The sequence below is a fragment of the Nicotiana tabacum genome, chromosome 10 (assembly GCF_000715075.1).
Source record: "Nicotiana tabacum cultivar K326 chromosome 10, ASM71507v2, whole genome shotgun sequence".
In the NCBI taxonomy this organism is placed as follows: Eukaryota; Viridiplantae; Streptophyta; class Magnoliopsida; order Solanales; family Solanaceae; genus Nicotiana; species Nicotiana tabacum.
The window spans coordinates 89,443,473-89,463,184 of NC_134089.1; the positions used below are offsets into that span (position 1 = coordinate 89,443,473).

Below are 19,712 nucleotides of genomic sequence, written 5' to 3' on the forward strand. Positions count from 1 at the left end.
AATTAATGGATAACCAATGGGTCTAACTTTTACATTTATAAAGCCTCAAATTGGGGTTCTTCAAGTTAGAGAGACTAAAAATTCTCTCAAAATTGATCATATGCAAGAAGTCATGGATAATATGATTACCCATATTATTATCCGATTAACCCATTTTTTATTTGTATTAAATATGGGTCGAGTCGGATAATTTATCCGTATCCGACCCGACACGTCCGTTTGCCACTCCTAGTCCTGAAGTACCATATCTTAGAGCAGTTAGTGCACTAATGTATCTTGCTAATACAACAAGGCCTAACAAAACCTTTTCAGTTAATGTCTTATCAAACACATTGGAATGAAATCAAACACATATTGCGGTATCTAAGAGAGAATACCGATATGGGCTTATTTTATGACAACGATTGCAGTCGCGATCTTGTTGGTTATGCCAGTGCTGGTTATTTATCTGACCCACACAAGGCTCGATCTCAAATAGGCAATGTGTATATGGAGGCACTGTCATATCTTGGCGATCGACCAAGCAATCAATTGTGGCTACTTCATCTAATCATGCTAAGATAATTGTTATTCATGAAGCAAGTCGAGAATGTGCGTGGTTGAGGTCTATAATACGTCTTATTCGAGAAAAATGTGGTTTGAAGTGTGACAAACTACCCACGATTTTATATGAAGACAATGCAACATGCATAAACCAAGAATGGAGGATTCATAAAAGGAGATAGGAAAAAACACATTTCACCAAAGTTATTTTTCACACATGATCTTCAAAAGAATGGTGATATCAATGTGCAACAGATTCGTTCAAGTGATAATATAGCTGATTTATTCACCAAATCTCTACCGGCGTCAACTTTCAAGAAGTTAGTGTACAAGATTGTGATGCGAAGGCTCAAAGATGTGAATTGATGCTATCGTCGTGGGGAGTTAATACGCGTTGTGGTCTTTTTTCTTACAAGGTTTTGTCCCACTGAGTTTTTCTTGCAAGGTTTTTAACGAGTCAACCAAAAGGCGTATTTCTAAACCTGTGTACTCTTTTTCATTCACTAGAGTTTTTTCTCACTGGGTTTTATTTTAGTTAAGGTTTTGACGAGACACATTATCTGTTGAATAGACATTCAAGGGTGAGTGTTATTAATAGAATTGTATTTTAGGTTAATGTCTATTTTTTAGAGAGTTTGTTACTTTGTGGATAAGTCGTTTTTCTCCTGTAAACAGAATAGTTTTATCCCATTGTAATTCATGACGAGACACATTATCTGTTGAATAGACATTCAAGGGTGAGTGTTATTAATAGAATTGTATTTTAGGTTAATGTCTATTTTTTAGAGAGTTTGTTACTTTGTGGATAAGTCGTTTTTCTCCTGTAAACAGAATAGTTTTATCCCATTGTAATTCATCTCAAAATCAATAAAATTATTTCTCTACTTTTCTCTTCAATACTTTCTTTTGTTATTTTATAATAACATTATTATTATACAACACAAATATGAAGCATCAAAAAGATATTCACTCAAACAAATAAGAAGATACTTATTTTTTTTTCTTTTATTTGTTTCAATTTCCAAACAACAAATTAGGAAAGAATAGAAAACACACACGCACCTAGTCGTTTTTCGCTCCTGGGAATGTAAACCCTTGGTGCCCATGCCCCCCCCGAGTCCTGAAGAAGCTGCTACGCGATGAAGGACTAAACATAGAATGAAGAAACAGTGTATGTTGAAACCCCTAATCCAAATATCCCACGCTCCGATCACCTCTTTCGCTTCGCGCCGCCGCGCCCTCTCTTCCTCTTCTTCCTCTTCCTTCGCGCTCAAAAATGTTACCAAATCGAACTTCGAATCAGCTCTCAATGACCTACGAGGTCTTGTACGCGACGCCGATTTCGTCGCTGTCGATTTGGAAATGACCGGAGTAACCAGCGCTCCTTGGAGAGATTCCTTCGACTTCGACCGATATGATATTCGTTACCTCAAAGTTAAGGACTCCGCCGAGAAGTTCGCCGTTGTTCAGTTCGGCATTTGTCCTTTCCGTTGGGACTCTCACAAGAAATCCTTTCTCGCGCATCCGTAAGTCTTCGTTCTTTCATTTCTATTAAGTTAATTACATGTAATTGAGTTTAAGTTATGTGCACTAAAAGCGTAATTTTTTTTACAAGATTAAGTTAATTACATGTAATTTTTATGATATGCATTAATTAATAGACATTGTAATTAACGCTATAGTGATAGTGTATATTACTTAAATCCTTTGATTCTTTTGTGAGTGTTTTTCAGTATCTTCAGAATGCAAAGTTTGTTTCTTTGAATGATAAAAGATAAGGTATTGTATTGAAATATGCTCTAAGCTAGTGATTCAAAATAGTAGCTACACGTTTGTTTCATTTGCTTTTGGTGAAATGCAAGGTTTGTTTCTTTTGCTTTTGGTGAAATATAGATTATCACCTAATTGAGCAGCGACCTACTTTGTTTGACTTAGAGATGTTGCATATTGCATTTTCTATATCAATTCAGCTCTATTTGGGCTCACATTGCGATACTGCCATACTGGTAAATTATAGTGGCGGACCCAGGATTTTGTGCAAGCAGGTTCAATCTTAGAAGTACATAACTTTAGTCGTAAAATAGTAGTCGTCAAGTTGGTTCAAATAAAATATTTATACAAAATTTACGCAGCTTTAATTGTAATTTATACATATACACAGTATTATTTTTTGGTGAAGCGGGTTCAGTTGAACCCGCTTGCCACTACTTGCGTCCGCCACTGGTAAATAATACTTGTTTTTTAAAAGAAGGAAAAAGAGAAAAACGTGTTCTTTTAAGGGGAGAAAGCAGCGAAGATTGTCTTCATCAGTTAATATTATATTCCACCTCTCAGATCTGATGCTTTGATTTCTCTTTGGCAGACATAACTTTTATATATTCCCACGGCAAGAAATCCCTGGTAGCAACCAATCCTGTGAGTTCCTTTGCCAGACAGCCTCACTTGATTTTCTGGCAAAATACCAGTTTGATTTCAATGTGTGCATACGTGAAGGTAATTCCTTAACACCTTGTTTTCTTCTCTTGGACAACTTAATGAGATTATAGCACGTTTTGCGATTCGGAAACTTTATATTAACTGCTAGTCAGCCTTGTTCAAATATGGGTCTGCATCGGCTTGTCTGAGTCATACGAGGTGAGTCACACGAGTTACACAAGGATAGTTGGAACATTAGTGTACTGGCTGAACCTATACCTTTCTCGGCCTTTGTTTAAGATCAAATGTACTGACTGAACTTGGCTCTGACTGAAGTTGCGGCATTGATCCTGAGTTTTTTAGTATACAAAAGCATACTAGGTTTTTTGCTATCTTTTGGCTTTTAACGTTGTCAACTTACTAGATTTTCGTTGGCTGGAACTTGAAAGAAAGGTTTAAACTTTAAACCATTAAATCATGAATACCAGCAAACCCATGTCAACTTTTTTAAATGTTAGCGTTAATTTGTATTTTACCCAGAAGAACAACAACGTATAGAATTCATTTATTGGATAAAGTTCCTTTGATGCATCCAGCATCAGGATACATTCTTTTAAAAGTTTGTGACGGAACGTAAGGACTGCAAACTTAAGAGTTGTCTATTGAGATATCAGTTCCTAACTCCACATCCCGCCCCCTCATTATATAAGTAGTTTGACTTACCTATGATGGGCAGTCTCTTTGAGTGTCATTGTTTTTCTCTTGCAATTTGGATACATTATGTTCCATCTTGCACTGGAAGCATTCTATAGAATTGGCTTTATCAAATAGAACGTTTTACATTTTAGTCTCTTTGCTACCACTGTAAGTGGTAGGCTGCAAATATCATTAGTTTCATCTCCAAGTAGGTGAACTGATGTGCTGTCAAACATAGATGGTTTTGGTTGGTGAGCTGTTATACTTTGTTAAGTTTGATTTTAAATTTTCAGAGACTTTCACTGTTTAGATTTATATTAGAGTTATGCACCCAATGAATTTCTTTTTAGCTAGCTCAGTTATCTCTTCATTGCTTTCATTTTTGAGATTTTACACGTCTATGTAATCTCAGGAGTCTCTTATTTATCCAGAAGCCAAGAAGAGGAAGCACTGGAACGTATAAGTTCAACATTCATGGATGAATCATCGGATTCCGTGTATGGCTTGAGAGAAGATGCAGAGTTTCCATTGGTTAGGATGGCAGATGTTCTATTTGCTGAAAGAATGAAGAACACAATAAGGGAATGGCATGCTAGTTTGTTAAGTAAGGGAAGCAGTAGCTCTGAAATTAAACAAATGTCAACTGATCCAAACCAGAGATTTCAAATGGTTTTCTTCAAGACCCGTCCAGCCCTTGCCCTTAGTGGGTTTACTTCTCGCCAGCTAAGGGTGATTAAATCGGTAACAAGCTCTTCTCTTCCATTTCATTCTTTTCTTTTTGTCCTAGGATCAACTTATGATGTGAGACTGTGAGCGCATCTTCTTTTTTCCAATGTTATCTAGTGTTTGTTTTTTGTCTAAAAGTTTGTATAAGAGGATGCATTCTTTTTATTTAATAGTATCAGTTATACCTTTTCTTTGTTCCTCGGCAATTCCCCAGAAATGAGAGGAGTGCTAAAGTATATAGTTATACTTATTGATATGCTATTGTTCCTCTGATGATGATTGACTTTGTGAATTGGAAAATCCAGGTCACTAAAAAGCATTTCAAAGATCTAGCCTATGTCAGAGTAGCTGGCGAAGCAACATCTCCGCAGCAATTGATTGTCTATACAGATTCCAATGATGACAAGGATCTACTGATGGTAAGGCCTAAAGGCTTTGATTCATAAAGAAAATTCTTGTTGAAACATCACATGATATGTACACATTGATTACATTTGTGACCATTGCGGTACGTTCCAGTTTTTGAAAGTCTATAAGTACTAGTTATAACCTTCTTTGTTTAGTAGCTGTTATTATTGGTATCATTTTTGCCAATATGAGGATCTATTCTCCTTATTAACTATTTATGATAATTTATCTAAATGGGATGAGTAATTAAGTGGAAACCTGTGAGTAAATAATGTTTGAGTTCCATTTCCCGAAAGAGTTCTTTAAAATCACCTCGGATTAAGATAAAGCGTATAATGATGAGAGAAAAAGAAAGTAAGTGATTCCTTGTCTGATCAGTACCTTGACTGTATCTCATCATATCTATTCATGTCTTAACATCAAGTAGAAAGAGGTGAAGGAAGACCTTCGTAAAGAAGCGGAAATAAAGGTCAAATCTGCTGTTGGATTTCGACATGTTATTGATCTTCTTTCCTCGGAGCGGAAGTTGATTGTCGGACACAATTGCTTTCTTGGTAAATAAATCTCTTCAGTTTATGGGAAAGCTACTTTTTCTATTGCAAGATTTGCTTAACACTTTTATGCAATCAATGCAGATATGGCACATATATACAGTAAATTCATTGGTACACTACCTTTGACTGCTGAGGACTATGTGTCTTCCATTCAGAAGTACTTCCCTTGCATAATTGACACCAAAATACTCTTGAATGCAAACGGTGTTTTTCAACAGAGAGTGAATAAAAGCAGCACATCACTATCCAGAGCGTTTGTCTCTATCTGTCCTCAAATTGCTTTAGGTGTCAAAACTTCTGGTTTGGCTGATAGACCGTGTGTAGAGGTGGAGGTTCAAGTAGATGAAAAAAGGTTTACTACCAATTCTACTCAACTCTTGGTACTGAATCAACATGATGCTCTTTTGTTACTTTATATGTGCTTACCATGTGCCTGGCTGTTTCTAGCTTGACCATTGATTTTGATTTACATCTTTTACACAATATCTTTCTTTAGCTCCTGCATGCATTTGACTCTGATGTTTCACTTTACCATTGATTTGCATCAACATTATCAACTGTGTTTGTTTTGCCTCTTTGGTATATTTCCTTAGCTTGTGAAGAAAATCTTTCGCTTCTTTCAGCCCCCTTGTTGCTTAAATCTTTTGCTCTGTATCTCAATTTATGAGATCAGAATGAATGATCCCTGTCTCTAATTTAAGTTAATTTGCAGATCCTTGAACTGGAACTCAGGGGCCAAGCACGAAGCTGGCTATGATGCATTTATGACTGGATGCATTTTTGCACAGGCGTGCAATCATCTAGGCATTGATTTCACCCTCCATGTGCTTGCTGGAGGATTACCCAAGGAGACAAAGCTTCAGAATTATATCAATCGCCTTTACCTTAGCTGGGTTAGTGGAGACATCATTGATCTAAGTACTGGGAAATGTACAACAGACACCTCAGCTTCGAGTAACCTCAAAAGTCGGTACCAGGAGATTTCCTTTCCTAGCATCGTTTTGTTGTGGGGATTAACATCTAAACTAAAAGCAAGGGAGATCAAAGCTTGTATAGTAAAAGTCTTTGGCCCAAATTCTATTTCCTCTGTCTACCATTTGGATGAAAGTGCTGTCTTTATTCAGTTTAGCAAGCCAGAACTGGTTTCTAAGTTTCTGGAAATAAAGGAAACTCTAAGTAGGAACAGCGATCCAATTTCAGTGTTGCATCCTCTTTCGGATATGCTGAATGCCAACTGCACTCACGCAGCTAACTATGATGTGTATCATCAAATATGCAGTTCACCCATCTCAAAGAAATTATTTGCAGATCAGGCTGAAGCTGTTGGTATCAAACACAAAACAGCATCATCCAGGGCAGAAGGGAAAAAAAAGGGAAATCAGGTAAATAGAGTGTTTGATGAGGTAGTAGATGATATGATGAGTTCATCATATGGTTATTCTGAAACGGATAGATCTGCCGATTCTTTTTATATCGATGAAGCTCTGGCAAGCAAATAGATTGTTTTCATAAATTTATAGGCCCAAATTCATGTATATCTAGATCACTGTTGGCCAGATGTAGAGATCTGTTTCTCCGGATCCCTACAGGTTCATAGTGCTGTATTTTTGCTGATAATTCTGTAACATAATACTGAGGTTGTAATGTAGATGTTGAAGAGCTACCTGTCAAGGAAAAAAGCGAGATTATCAAAGAGCTAAAGATCAATTTACCATTTTAATGCTTCTTCATGAGCAGATATCAATCTAATTGCCACTTCATTTATCTTGGGCCTTTACAGTTTTGTAGTAACAATGTGTGTGCCAAACACTATAGTAATAACACAAATTCTGCATGAAAGTCATATAAACCTAAAGAGATACTAAAGAATCTTTTAATGCTATTATGTAAACGTATTATAATCTTGAATTTTTCCTAAAAATGTTAAAAATAACAAACATCAAATATTATAAGTCGAGATGCGTGTAAGCTGGTCCGGCAGCGCAATTATTAAAAAAAAAAGGAAGAAAAAAGGGGGTATTTCTTTTCAACTTTAACCAAGTATTGTCCAAACCCCTAGTTACAGTTGAGAACAGAAAAACTCTGTTTCAGAATTGAATAATGTTCAGTCCTCGGATGCTTGAGTATCAAACCAAGTCATTATCTTAAAACCAGAAATAGCTAAGCATGACATCAATTGTGGCTTTGAAGGTTCATTATCATGAACACTTATTCCACGTAAATTCAGTATGATACAGGTTACTTCTGTCCAATGTAATAGCTGTAATAAATATACATGAAAAGAAACTTCTCTTCTCTTTGCCTTTTTTAGCTGATTCTCTAAATCCAAAGGAACCTCCAAATATTACCCCAACACAGAATTAAAGTTCTCTTACAGTCTTCTCATTTTCTCTATAAATTTGCTATATGTAACTCATCATCTTCATGCCCCTCACTACTGCTACTAAGCTTATTTTCTTTTCTTCCTTTGTGCTTTTATAATCTTCTCTCTTAGTCCAAAAGTTTTCCACCAACTCTTGTTTCTTTCTTCAACATCCCACATATTCATCACCAACTCTTGTTTATTTGGATTTAAGTTAAACGCACAGATAGCGCAAACATTTTTCATACTAGCAGTGTAGTTTAACATGTGGTAGTAGATTAATCGCCATTTTTACTTGTTATAACTGACCTGATTGTGTAACATATATTTTACACCGTCAGTACATATGGAGCTTCCAGAAAACCATCATCTTTTCTCATGCAAGAAAATAAACTAAATGTTTATATACTGTTTGTTTTGTCTCGTCTGTGGACATATCAGTTCGGATCATGCTTATAATTTTGGCTTTATCAAATATTTAGCTGACAGAATAGAAGGAACGTGAAAAGATTAATCTTTGAGGATTTAAAGTGAGGAATTCTGTTGACAGAAGAGAGAGAGCACAATCTGCCATCAGCAAAATGATGTTGTTGTTTGTTGGAATGTGCTCTCTCTTCTTCTGCCAATAGAAACTTAAATATCCTTTTTGGATCCTCAACAAAGATTACACATTTCCCATTCATAATGAATATAATTTGATGTGTTAAAAAATTAGCCTAGAGTGAAAAATATTTCAGATTGTTTACATCAATCTACAACACAAACCAGAAGTCATTACTGTATTGATGTTAGATGTTCTGTTTCTAGAGAGTAGATACATGTTCTGTTAATTAAATGAACATCTCTTACACTACACAAAAATGTTATTAGTCTAGCACAGATGCATAGTTTTCTTTGTTCAGCATATTTCTTCATCCTGTTATGGCTTGCTCAAAGTCCCATCAGGTACATAACTGAAAATGACATCTAGTTTGAAGAGTAATGCAAGTTTCTGTATCAGTTTTGCTTTTAAGCACATTTATTTGATCCTTCAGCAATTACACTGTAAATATTTTTATACCAAGGAAGAGAGATTTTCAACTTGATACAATTGAAGAGAAACTACAACAACAACAACAACCCAGTAGAATCACACCAGTGGGGTCTGGGGAGGGTAGAGTGTACGCAGACATTACCCCTATCTCGGCTATCTCGGAGGTATAGAGAGGTTGTTTCCAGTAGACCCTCGGCTCAGAGAAATTTGGATACAATTGAAGAGAAATATGTTTTAATATTTCACATGTCCAGTAGATCTTCTGAACCAAAGATTGATGTTAACATGGCGTACTCTGGTAAACGATGCTGAACTGAAAGTCATTGCATTAATGAGAGGTCATGTGATCAAAAATTTAGCTTTGCTTATTGAGTATTTTCTTAACTAAAAATTGTAAAAAAGGAGGATGCCTTAAACTTATCAAGTCATTGCAAGTACACAAACCAAATGTCATCCAAATACTAAGAAGAAGTCATTCTTCATCCGCCCAGCATAATCTTGAAGAGCTCACTATTACATGAACAACTCTTCCCAGAATAAGCAGATATTTTCAAACATTGTTTTCGGCTAGTTCTACTTTCATAACTACTCTTAGCAGTTAAAGGAAAAAAAAAGGATGCAGAAGATGAAACAAATGACATGTTAATCGGATTAGATTGAACAACTGAAAAAGTTCAGGAAAAGGGACAAGAGCATATGAGTTCAATATATTGGCTTTGAACTCAGGCTAGTTAGCTTCCCTCATTTCAAACATAGTGAAAACTATAGTATATATCAGCTCTCATTAAAATCGGACATGAAAAAATGAAAGAATTTCTAGCTATATATTGCAGAAAATTCACAAGACATTTACTTCAATCTACTCTGATTTCAAACTCAGGTTCTGGTGCTGCCTCATTGTCTTCGTTGTCTGAGAAAATGTCATTAATACTGAAAGGCAGACTAGTGGAGAAAGTTAGCGTCGGTTTCACTTTCGGGACAAAGATAGGCTCAGCTTCATTGTTGAGGATCTGAAATACTCTTCTCATACAAGGTCTTTCCATACTATCAGGATTTGCACAGCTTAAACCGACAAGTAGCAGCTTTCTCATCTCTTCCTCTTTGAAGTCACCATTTAGCCTTTTGTCTGCTGCTTCAATTATCCTACCTTCAGAGTAAAGCCTCCAAACCCAATCAACCAAATTCACCATTTCATGACCACTCCCTTCTCCCTCTATTGGCCTCCTCCCACAAGCCACTTCTAGTATAACCACGCCATAGCTGAAAACATCAGTTTTCTCGGTTGCCTTTCCATATTGAAGGTACTCAGGAGCAAGGTATCCCATTGTTCCAGCTGTAAGAGTCGAGACCGGACTCTTGTCATGATCCATAAGTCTTGCCAACCCAAAATCGCCAAGCCTCGCGTTGTAGCTGACATCAAGCATAATATTGCTGGCTTTTATATCTCTGTGAATCACTTGCTGCTCACATTCTTGATGCAAATAAGTCAGAACAGAGGCCAAACCAACAGCTATATTATACCTATAAGGCCATTTCAATGGATTCCCATTCTCAGATTCTTGGTATAGTACCTTATCAAGACTCCCATTAGGCATAAAGTCATAGACAAGAAGTAATTCTCCCTTCTCAATGCACCACCCCTGCAACTGAACTAAATTCTTGTGCCTTAAACATGCTATGATCGATAATTCAGCCCCGAACTCAGTTTTACTTTCGTGACTGTGCTTAGATCTTTTCACTGCAGAGATAGAGCTCGAATCCATGAAAAAGGCCTTGTAAACAGTACCAAAGGCGCCGTTGCCTATGATCCTACTTGAATGAAATCCTCTTGTAGCTGACTTCAGTTCCTTGTAGCTAAACTGCCTTGGTCCAGTAACAAGTTCAGCTGTCAAATTCTTCTCTGTGTTAAGGCCCCTCCATTTCTTGAAAGAAATCCAACCAAAAGCTACAAGAACAGCACAAAAGAAAGCTGGACCAGCAATTCCAAGACCCAAACCTAACCTCTTATGATGTTTATTGTCAGAATCTTCCTGAATAGTAGGGGGTTTCACTAACACAGAATTATCAGACACATTATGGGGATTATGCCTTGGCCTCATTGGACTAAATCCAAAAGTTTGAAAACTCCAATTCTCAATACAATGCAATTCAGTGCTTCCCTCAGTAGAAGCAGCAAACCCCACATACATAAACTCCTTTAGATAATCAGACAGGTCAATATCCACAATCAAGAGTGGTTTTTTAGGCTTGGAACTTGAGTAACTCAAGAACACAAACAGCTGCTTTTCCTCACTCTTGTAATCAATCCAAGAAGTAATCAAATTCCTACTTTTGAGATCAACACCAGCCAACTTTACATTAGCAGTCTTGATTGAGATAAGGCTATCTATATCAAGACCTACATGGTTATCATCAGGATCATTAAAGTGTAAATCTTGCCTAGTGTCAAACTCAACAGCAACAAACTTGTTCTTGGTCAATTGTGATGAATTAACCAGACCCAAGAAACCACCTGGACTACCTAAAGTCTGATTATCAGGTGAAAGGAAAAAAGCCAAACCATCTCCAAATGAAGATGGATTGATGTTATTGACTGAAAAAGCAAATCTTGTGGAAAAAGAAACAGTCTTTTTAGATTCTGGATCAAAGAATGAAATGGGGTTGTTGTAAATGAGAGAACCAGAGCTTGAAGATGGAACTTGAAGCTCTCTTGTTAGACCCACAACCCCATTTCTGAGATAAGAATCTCCAAGAAGTGTGAAATTTCTCAGTGTAAAAGATTGCAAATCAAAGCTGCAATTTTGTGATGATACCAATAGTGCACAGTACAAGAAGTTGAAGAAAATGGAGCAAGAAAAAAACTTACTCATTGTTGACAACTGAAATAAAATCCAAGTGTTATCAAGAAATCTTGAATTTACACATATTGCTGGGGTTAAGTTCTATAGGAGAAAAAGTGGTGAGTTAGTGGAGATAGATGGTGGGAATCTGAATGGGAAAATGGGGTATAAACGGTTAAGAAAATAGGCGCCTTTGGTCGGTTCTCTTAAGTTTGAAGAAAGAAAGAATTTTTTTTTTTTAATGAAATAAGTATTTAAAAAAAATGAGAAAGAGAAAATGGAAGAATATAAACGAGGAGAATATAATAGAGCTTTACTATAACGGTAATATAGGTAAAGCGGACGAATATTGGGAGTGAGGGGTCCCTACTGCATATCTAGGATTTAGATATGTTTGTAATTATTATATACAGACCCAGTTGTATTTATTATTCAGTGTGAATCTATATGGTCCCACTGATCTCTATCATTGGGACTTCATGAAATTCAAAACAAGCCGTTGGTTTGACCAATTCTTGCATGTTTTTTTTTTGGCTGTACAAAAAAGAAAGAAATTATGGAAAGAATAATTGTATACCCTATACACCTATATTCTCTTCGTGCATATTTCTTGTATTACTTATCATGGGTTCATCTTTTTAAGGAAAACGAAAAGTATTTTGAATAGGTCAAGGAGCTTTGTTTTCTGGAATTATTTTTAAATAGTTAAAGTTTATATAAAATGGAAAGAAAAACAAAATTATACAGTAGCTTTTATAATCTTTAGGATAAAAGAAGGGCATGAACTTTTTATATGTCGTATGTTAACTTTTTTAATAAATATTTTTTGATCAATTTAGTATACGGCGATGGAATTGTTAGATATAATATTCTTTTGAAAGGATAGAATCGAAGAATAATGTTAAACAAATGTAATTGTTGAGTTCTACTGCAATGAATTCAATGGCCAGTTATAGTGATCCAGCTAGGTGAAAAAAATATGCTGGACATTCTCAATTAGGTGAAATTTTAACTTCTTAATTTTTATTTTTTTTGCAAATGAGTTGCTTTGATTTAACACTAATGTGTAATAAAGTCATGCGCCTTAATAGGGGTAAAAAAATTTAACATTGATAGAGTTTACCATTTTACCTACAAGTATTATTTACCACTATTTTGTTTTATAGTGAATTTACTTAGCAGAATTATAATTAATTTATTAGCAGATAAACTTAACCGTGGGTCGAAGCAATCAAACTCACAATCTTCGAATAGAAAAGTAAAGAGTGATAAAACCTTAGAAAGTTGTGTCAGAGAATCACCAAAAGGTTGGGGAACAATGGCCTCGAGAATCAACAATGACACTGAATACCATGAGATTATTGAATCGACTTTCCAATTAGTTTAATCTAAAAATTCTATAATACTACACTCATAGAGCCGTTGGAGCTCAATAAAAAAATCATTTTTGATTCTGCAAAAACTAACACAATCGGAGACACTTTCATTGAGCTCTTGCGCCAATTTTTGGGATGAAATGATTTCACTTTATTGATAACGTGTAATGATCGTTACTGTTTTTGCCAACAACAACTAGGGGCAGATGATCCTCAAAACACTACTTTTAGTTGTAAGGCAAAATATGTCGATAGTTGCTGGTTGTATTTCTTGCTGTATTTGTAAATAATAATTCTGGAGAAAAGAAAGTTAATGTATAAACGTCGACAGTGAAGCTCTCAATTTCGTTTCGTGATGCTTGTCTTCTTCTTAGCTCTTTAAGAGCTACAAGAAGAGCAATTGTATATATACCCACCAAAAGTCTTTTCCTCTTTCATTATGGGACAATGTCGCGTTGTCAAGAGAAGAAAACTTAAAATTTTACTCAAAAATTTCATTTTCCCTCTATTTCCCATTCACCATCTTTTTAAGACTTTTTTTATCTTAAAAAGAAACTCAACAATAGCCCCTTTGTTATGATAAAAATCAAAATATGGTGGATGTCTACTCTTCCTCTATTATCTTTCTCTCAAATGGTTAATGACATATTCAATGACATATTTTCTATGTTCAATGACATATTCCATGTCATATTTTCTTCACTTTTCATGCTTATATAAAGGCCTTGTAATAGATAGGAAAATACACACAATTGAAGAAGAAAATTTCTTCCTTTCTCTCTATCTCTTTCTTGTTCATGTTTTACTAAATTGTCTTTATTTCTTGTTCATGTTTTACTAAATTGCTTTTATTTCATAACACGTTATCAACACGAGTCTCTAACCAATTGTATATATATCTACAAAAATTTTCCTACATCTGGAAAGATTACAATTAGAAGCTATACATATCATCATATGGTTAAATGTAAAGAGAAACTACATATGGTAAGTAATGAAATGTAAGAAGGTATGATTATCTTATACTTGTCATTCCTCTAAAATCCCATATGCACACAACTTCGTACTACACCTATATTACATAAGCACATATTAATATTACATCTTTTATATCGCATGAATGGAATAAAATTTTCGAAGTTCTATATGTGAAAATCATAGTAGCAGTTAATTGTTGATATGATGCATGTCATGGTAACCAAGGATATTTTATATAAATTGTCTTATGCATATTTGTGTGTTAACTATCTTCAATCTGTCCTGCCGCTTTTAACATTTTCTTTTACTTGGATGAATATTTTTTTTTCCTTTTGGATTTTTATACTTGCATATAGTACAAAAAAAGAATTAAAAAAAATGGTCATACTGATTAAAAGCATAAATCACCTTGAAGAAAACAAAAAAATACTTCACATCTTTATTTAGGTTGATTAATTACTTCTTTGAAATTTGGAAAACAAACCAGCTATTGAGTATCCTTCATAATTTATGGTCATATCATTTGAAAGCAAACAATGATTAGTATGACTACTAGAAGAGGTATTTTTGAGTATCCATGACCTACTTGATGCTTGCTACTGACTTACCATTTTTAAGTATTTTATATGAATGATGCACAAGCTACAACTGGTAAGTTGTTACCTATAATGTCACTTTTCAGGTAATATAAATACTGAATTTATGTATTAGTATTATATGTGTGTTGTTATCTATATGGTGTACTTTTGATAAATTTATTCACTAACTGCTTGGTTGAATTGAGTGAAGGAAAGTGATGGTGTTAAATCAAATCCAATAGGTAGGATATACCCCGAAAACAACAATATTTTTGAGAGAGACTCAATAAATATTATGACAATGATTTTATGATCCTTTTAAACTCTAATAGAATTTAGAAGTAATATTCTGACTACAAACGGTTGTATTTCATATAGATGCTACAAATAATTAATAAAGCTTTACGCTGATTTGAGATTTGTAAACTTATTTAAGAAAGCAAATTTGATTTGCTAAGTTGCAAATTAGTTGTGTATAACTTTTTTTGGCATGTGATTGAAATTAAGGCTTGAGAATGAATCTCAATATTGTTTAGCCTATTATGCCATTAATTGAGGAATAGACATCGGGATCAAGTCCTGATGCTCCATAATGATAAGAGTTGGGTTTGAGTCCCAATTTATTATGGTCCTACCATGCCTTTATATTGGTAAGACATTGGGTTTGAGTCCCAATGTACCATATTGATGATATAATGATGACTAAAGAAAAATAATATATTTTTCATGAAAAGGCATGAAAATTGTCCCACTTGATTTGTTCCATTCTTGAAATGAATGTGATAACAATGCATAATAAGTTTCAATGAAGACAAGTGGTTGAACAATGAACGTGGGCGTTCCAAATATCAAAATAATAATAATCATCACTATGATTATAAAATGAGAACAATAAGGGTTCTCAAAATAGTCCTTCAAAATGTGAAAGCAATGTTTACCATCAAATTGGTATGAAAATAATAAAGCACGTCGCTGATTATGATCCATTCCTTGAAGAGAATGTGACTTATGATAAGCATTGAGAATGCAAATTCATTCCTAAAGTTGAATGTGGCAATACGTGATAAAAGTAATGAATAAAGATATGCAATTCATGATTATATGAATACCACACAACTCACCTCTAAGGGAGGTTTGAGTAAAATAAAGAGAATAAATATTATTGTGTGGTTACATGAATATGTCATTGGTCGCGTACATGTGATATGCCAAATATTATTTTGTCATGCCTTATAAAAGTTATTAAAGGCAAAATTAAAGCAAGAAATGATTTTGCTTATGATGATTTTGACCATGATAATTTATTATGATATAATTTTCTCCGTGAAGGAGACATTTACCATATGAATGGTATGATAAAAGATCTTATAGTACAAAAGTTGTTAAGAACTCCGGAAAAACTAATTTGTTACTACCCCGATGAATAAACTTATTCATGACATTGATATTGTAAAGTCTCAAAAGAAACTTTTTGAGTTTCAAATATATAAGTCAAAGTGATTGGTATATTGAGACTATAAATGAAAGGAAGATTGAATATCTTCATATTTCTATAATCATACCGGGTAAATATGAAAGGTTACCCGATCTTCTTTCTATTTGTACTACACAAATATAAGCATGATGCTGGAATCATATGCCACAAGTAAACTAGAGATTTACTAAAATAAATATTAATTGGCATGACCGGTTGACCATATCGGTTCAATTATGATGCGAAAAATTAATTAAGAATTACATTGACACATATTGAAGAATAGAAGATTCTTCAAGAATTCTCTTGTGCTGCTTATTCTCATGATATACCAGTTAAAGGTTGGGATTGAATCCTTTGATTTCTGGAAGGAATAAAATGTGATATATATATGGGTCCAGTCACCTGCCATGTGGACTGTTTATTATAATATGATTTTAATAGATGCTATTTATGGTCACATGTGCATTTGTTATCAACTTGCAGTTTGGTTTTTGCAAGATTGCTTGCTCAAATTATTAGAGCACAATTCCAGAATATAAATTATGATGATTTATCTTAATAATACTGGTTTAAATCCAAGTTGGTTTAGCAGAAATTGTATGCCTCCAATTATAGCTAAATCATTGGTTATAAGAACAAAACTCCCAAAAACGAAATTTGGTATGAGATTTATTATTTAATATACAACAACACTTGTACGCATCTAGCCAAGTTATAAAAAAAATTCCCTATCACAATCGGTTCAGGGTCAGGAACTAAATAATTTCTATATAGAAATATGGATGTGTTATATGATTTAATTATGCCACCAAAATGCACAAAAACGAGTTCCCAGAGATAATTGGGAAATGTGTTGGTGATTCCAACATTAGGGGGAGAAAATGGGCAGCTGAGAAAGTGATACGTGAAATGAATTATTATGAATACATATAGATCCTCGTACAAGAAAATATAAACTTGAAGTTCAAGTGATAATTCATTTACAAATTATTGCCAGGCGCATTTGCTGACCCAAAGCTAAATGTCATATTTCAGCTGCTAATGCTCCAAATAGAATAAAGTCCATGAGGGACAGAGTCTATGGCACGCATGAAGTGTAACAGACCAATCGGTTCCAAAGATAAAACTCCTTGAAGAAGGAGAGGGGCAAATATTCAAAATGGTCATAATAAGGAGGCAAGTGCCCTAGAAGAGCACCACGACATAATACTTCATAAGACCTCATGGGAGAGGCTCAGGTACCTGAAAATAATGAAATAAAGAGATCTCAATAAGTTATGTCTTTATTGGGTAATAATGGAACTGACATAAAATGATTGTTGACGATATTGTTAATATAATGTAGCGCTCAATATGATTAATATTGACGAGGATCTTGAGATCAAATCTGTCATGAAATTTGGACGGATAAAAGATTGGCCAAATAAAAAATACGCAATGAAATTTACTTCATTTGAAAAATGTGAAGTTGGACGGATAGTCCAACACCTAAAAGTATAAAGTCAATTGAGGTATAAATGTGTTCTTGTGCGAAAGGTTCAAGTCGATAGACATAAAGACGACTTGTGGCACAAGAAAATTAGTAAATATCCTCACATTGATTATATGGAGACATGTTCTCTTATAGTAGATATAGTCACTTCAGGTTTTAATCTAGCAATATATGAAAATTTTGATATGCATAGAGTGAATATAATTGAAAGATTTAAATTGTCTTGGAGCATATTAAGGTTTCCAAGAAATTTATTAAATAATGCTTCAAAAATCCTTATACGGATTGAAACAATCAGGGCCCATGTGGTATAATCACCCGAGAGAATACTTGTTGAAAGAAGGGTATAAGAATAATTCAATTTGTCCTTGTGTCCTTATAAAAGGATATGGATTTGAATTTGTTATAATCACCATGTATGTTGATGATTCAAATATCATTAGAACTCCCGGAAAGCTTCCTAAAGCAGTAGACTGTTTAAAGAAAGAATTTGAAATGAAAGATCTTGGAAAGATAAAATTTTGTTTTGGTCTACAAATCGAATATATGAAAGATAGAATTTTTGTCCTTCAATCAGCATACACTAAAAAGATTTTAAAGAGCTTCTATGTGGATAAAGCACATCCATTAAGTACCCCGATGGTTGTGAGATTACTCGATATAAATAAAGATCCACTCCGACCTCATGAAAATAATGAAGAGCTTCTTGGTCCTAAAGTACCATATCGTAATGCAATTGGTGCGCTAATATATCTTGCTAATACTACAAGGCATGACATAACCTTTTCAGTTAATGTCTTAACAAGATATTGCTCCGCTCAAGGAGAAATTGGAAAAAATCAAACACATATTGCGTTATCTAAGGGGGATTACCGATGTGGGCTTATTTTATGGCAATGATTGCAATACCGATCTTGTTGGTTATGTCGATGTGGAGTATTTATCTGACACACACAAGGCTTGATCTCAAACATGTTATGTGTTTACATATGTGGCACTGTCATATCTTGGCGATCGACTAAGCAATCAATCGTGGCTACTTCTTCTAATCATGCTGAGATAATTGCTATTCATGAAGCAAGTCGAGAATGTGTATGGTTGAGGTCTACTATACATCTTATTCGAGAAAAATGTGGTTTGAAGTGTGATAAACTACCTACAGTTTTGTATGAAGAAAATACAACATGCATAGCCCAATTAAAGGGAGGATTCATAAAGGAGTTAGGACAAAGCACATTTCACCTAAATTATTGTTCACACATGATCTTCAAAAGAATTGTGATATTAATGTGGAACGGAGCCGTTCAAGTAATAATATGGCTGATTTGTTCACCAAATATCTACCGGCGTCAACCTTCAAGAAACTAGTGTACAAGATTGGGATACGAAGGCTCAACGATGTGAACTGATGATCTCATCAGGGGGAGTTAATATGCGTTGTACTCTTTTTCCCTTACAAGGTTTTGTCCCATCGGGTTTTCCTTGCAAGGTTTTTAACGAGGCAACCAAAAGACGTATTTCTAAATATGTGTACTCTTTTTCCTTCATTAGGATTTTTTTCCCATAGGGTTTTTTCTTAATAAGGTTTTAACGAGGCACATTATTTATGGACATCCAAGGGGGAGTGTTATGACAAAAATCAAAATATGGTGGATGTCTACTCTTCCTCCATTATCTTTCTCTCAAATGGTTAATGACATATTCAATGACATATTTTCTATGTTCAATGACATATTCCATGTCATATTTTCTTCACTTTTCATGCCTATATAAAGGTCTTGTAATAGATAGGAAAATACACACAATTGAAGAAGAAAATTTCTTCCTTTCTCTCTATCTCTTTCTTGTTCATGTTTTACTAAATTGTCTTTATTTCTTGTTCATGTTTTACTAAATTGCTTTTATTTCATAACACCCTTAAAGTTTTTCACACTTTTTACTTAAACACTTCATCTTAAGTCTATTTTATTTAAACACTTTAACCAGGCTTTTACTATGTTATTTAGACACAATGTCACAGGATACGTGTTTTTCACATATTTTAAACGCGTGAAAATGGTCCCAAAAAAAATAAACATTTCATACATCTAGCCGGAAAGTGAATAATTATTGCCGGAAAACTTTTTTGGTGAATGTTTCTTTTAAATTTTTAGTTCTTTCACACTACTACTATCATCTCCTCTCCAAAATCTAGGCACGCCACCACTGCCACCTTTATATTTGGTAACCACCAT

General features: G+C 34.4%; 2 protein-coding genes across 2 annotated transcripts; one reads left to right on the forward strand and one right to left on the reverse strand.

The window, feature by feature from the left end:
* Positions 1 to 1,578: 1,578 nt before the first annotated feature.
* LOC107767706 (poly(A)-specific ribonuclease PARN) lies at positions 1,579 to 7,062 on the forward strand. The gene is made up of 7 exons (XM_016586792.2): positions 1,579 to 2,069; positions 2,906 to 3,036; positions 4,067 to 4,395; positions 4,686 to 4,799; positions 5,216 to 5,342; positions 5,424 to 5,694; positions 6,055 to 7,062. Exons 1-7 carry the CDS (start codon positions 1,702 to 1,704, stop codon positions 6,839 to 6,841), a joined length of 2,127 nt encoding a protein of 708 aa, XP_016442278.1. The 5' UTR covers positions 1,579 to 1,701; the 3' UTR covers positions 6,842 to 7,062.
* Positions 7,063 to 9,224: 2,162 nt separating this feature from the next.
* On the reverse strand, positions 9,225 to 11,866 carry LOC107767708 (putative L-type lectin-domain containing receptor kinase S.7). The gene has a single exon (XM_075223110.1). It carries the CDS (start codon positions 11,605 to 11,607, stop codon positions 9,592 to 9,594), a length of 2,016 nt encoding a protein of 671 aa, XP_075079211.1. The 5' UTR covers positions 11,608 to 11,866; the 3' UTR covers positions 9,225 to 9,591.
* Positions 11,867 to 19,712: the final 7,846 nt, after the last annotated feature.

Bases quoted from the DNA above. Each gene is read 5' to 3' on its own strand.
- LOC107767706 (XM_016586792.2), top strand. From the start codon at position 1,702: ATGAAGAAACAGTGTATGTTGAAACCCCTAATCCAAATATCCCACGCT. The intron at 2,070-2,905 runs GTAAGTCTTCGT...TCTCTTTGGCAG, and splicing joins AAATCCTTTCTCGCGCATCC to ACATAACTTTTATATATTCC. The intron at 5,695-6,054 runs GTTTACTACCAA...GTTAATTTGCAG, and splicing joins GTTCAAGTAGATGAAAAAAG to ATCCTTGAACTGGAACTCAG.
- LOC107767708 (XM_075223110.1), bottom strand. From the start codon at position 11,607: ATGAGTAAGTTTTTTTCTTGCTCCATTTTCTTCAACTTCTTGTACTGT.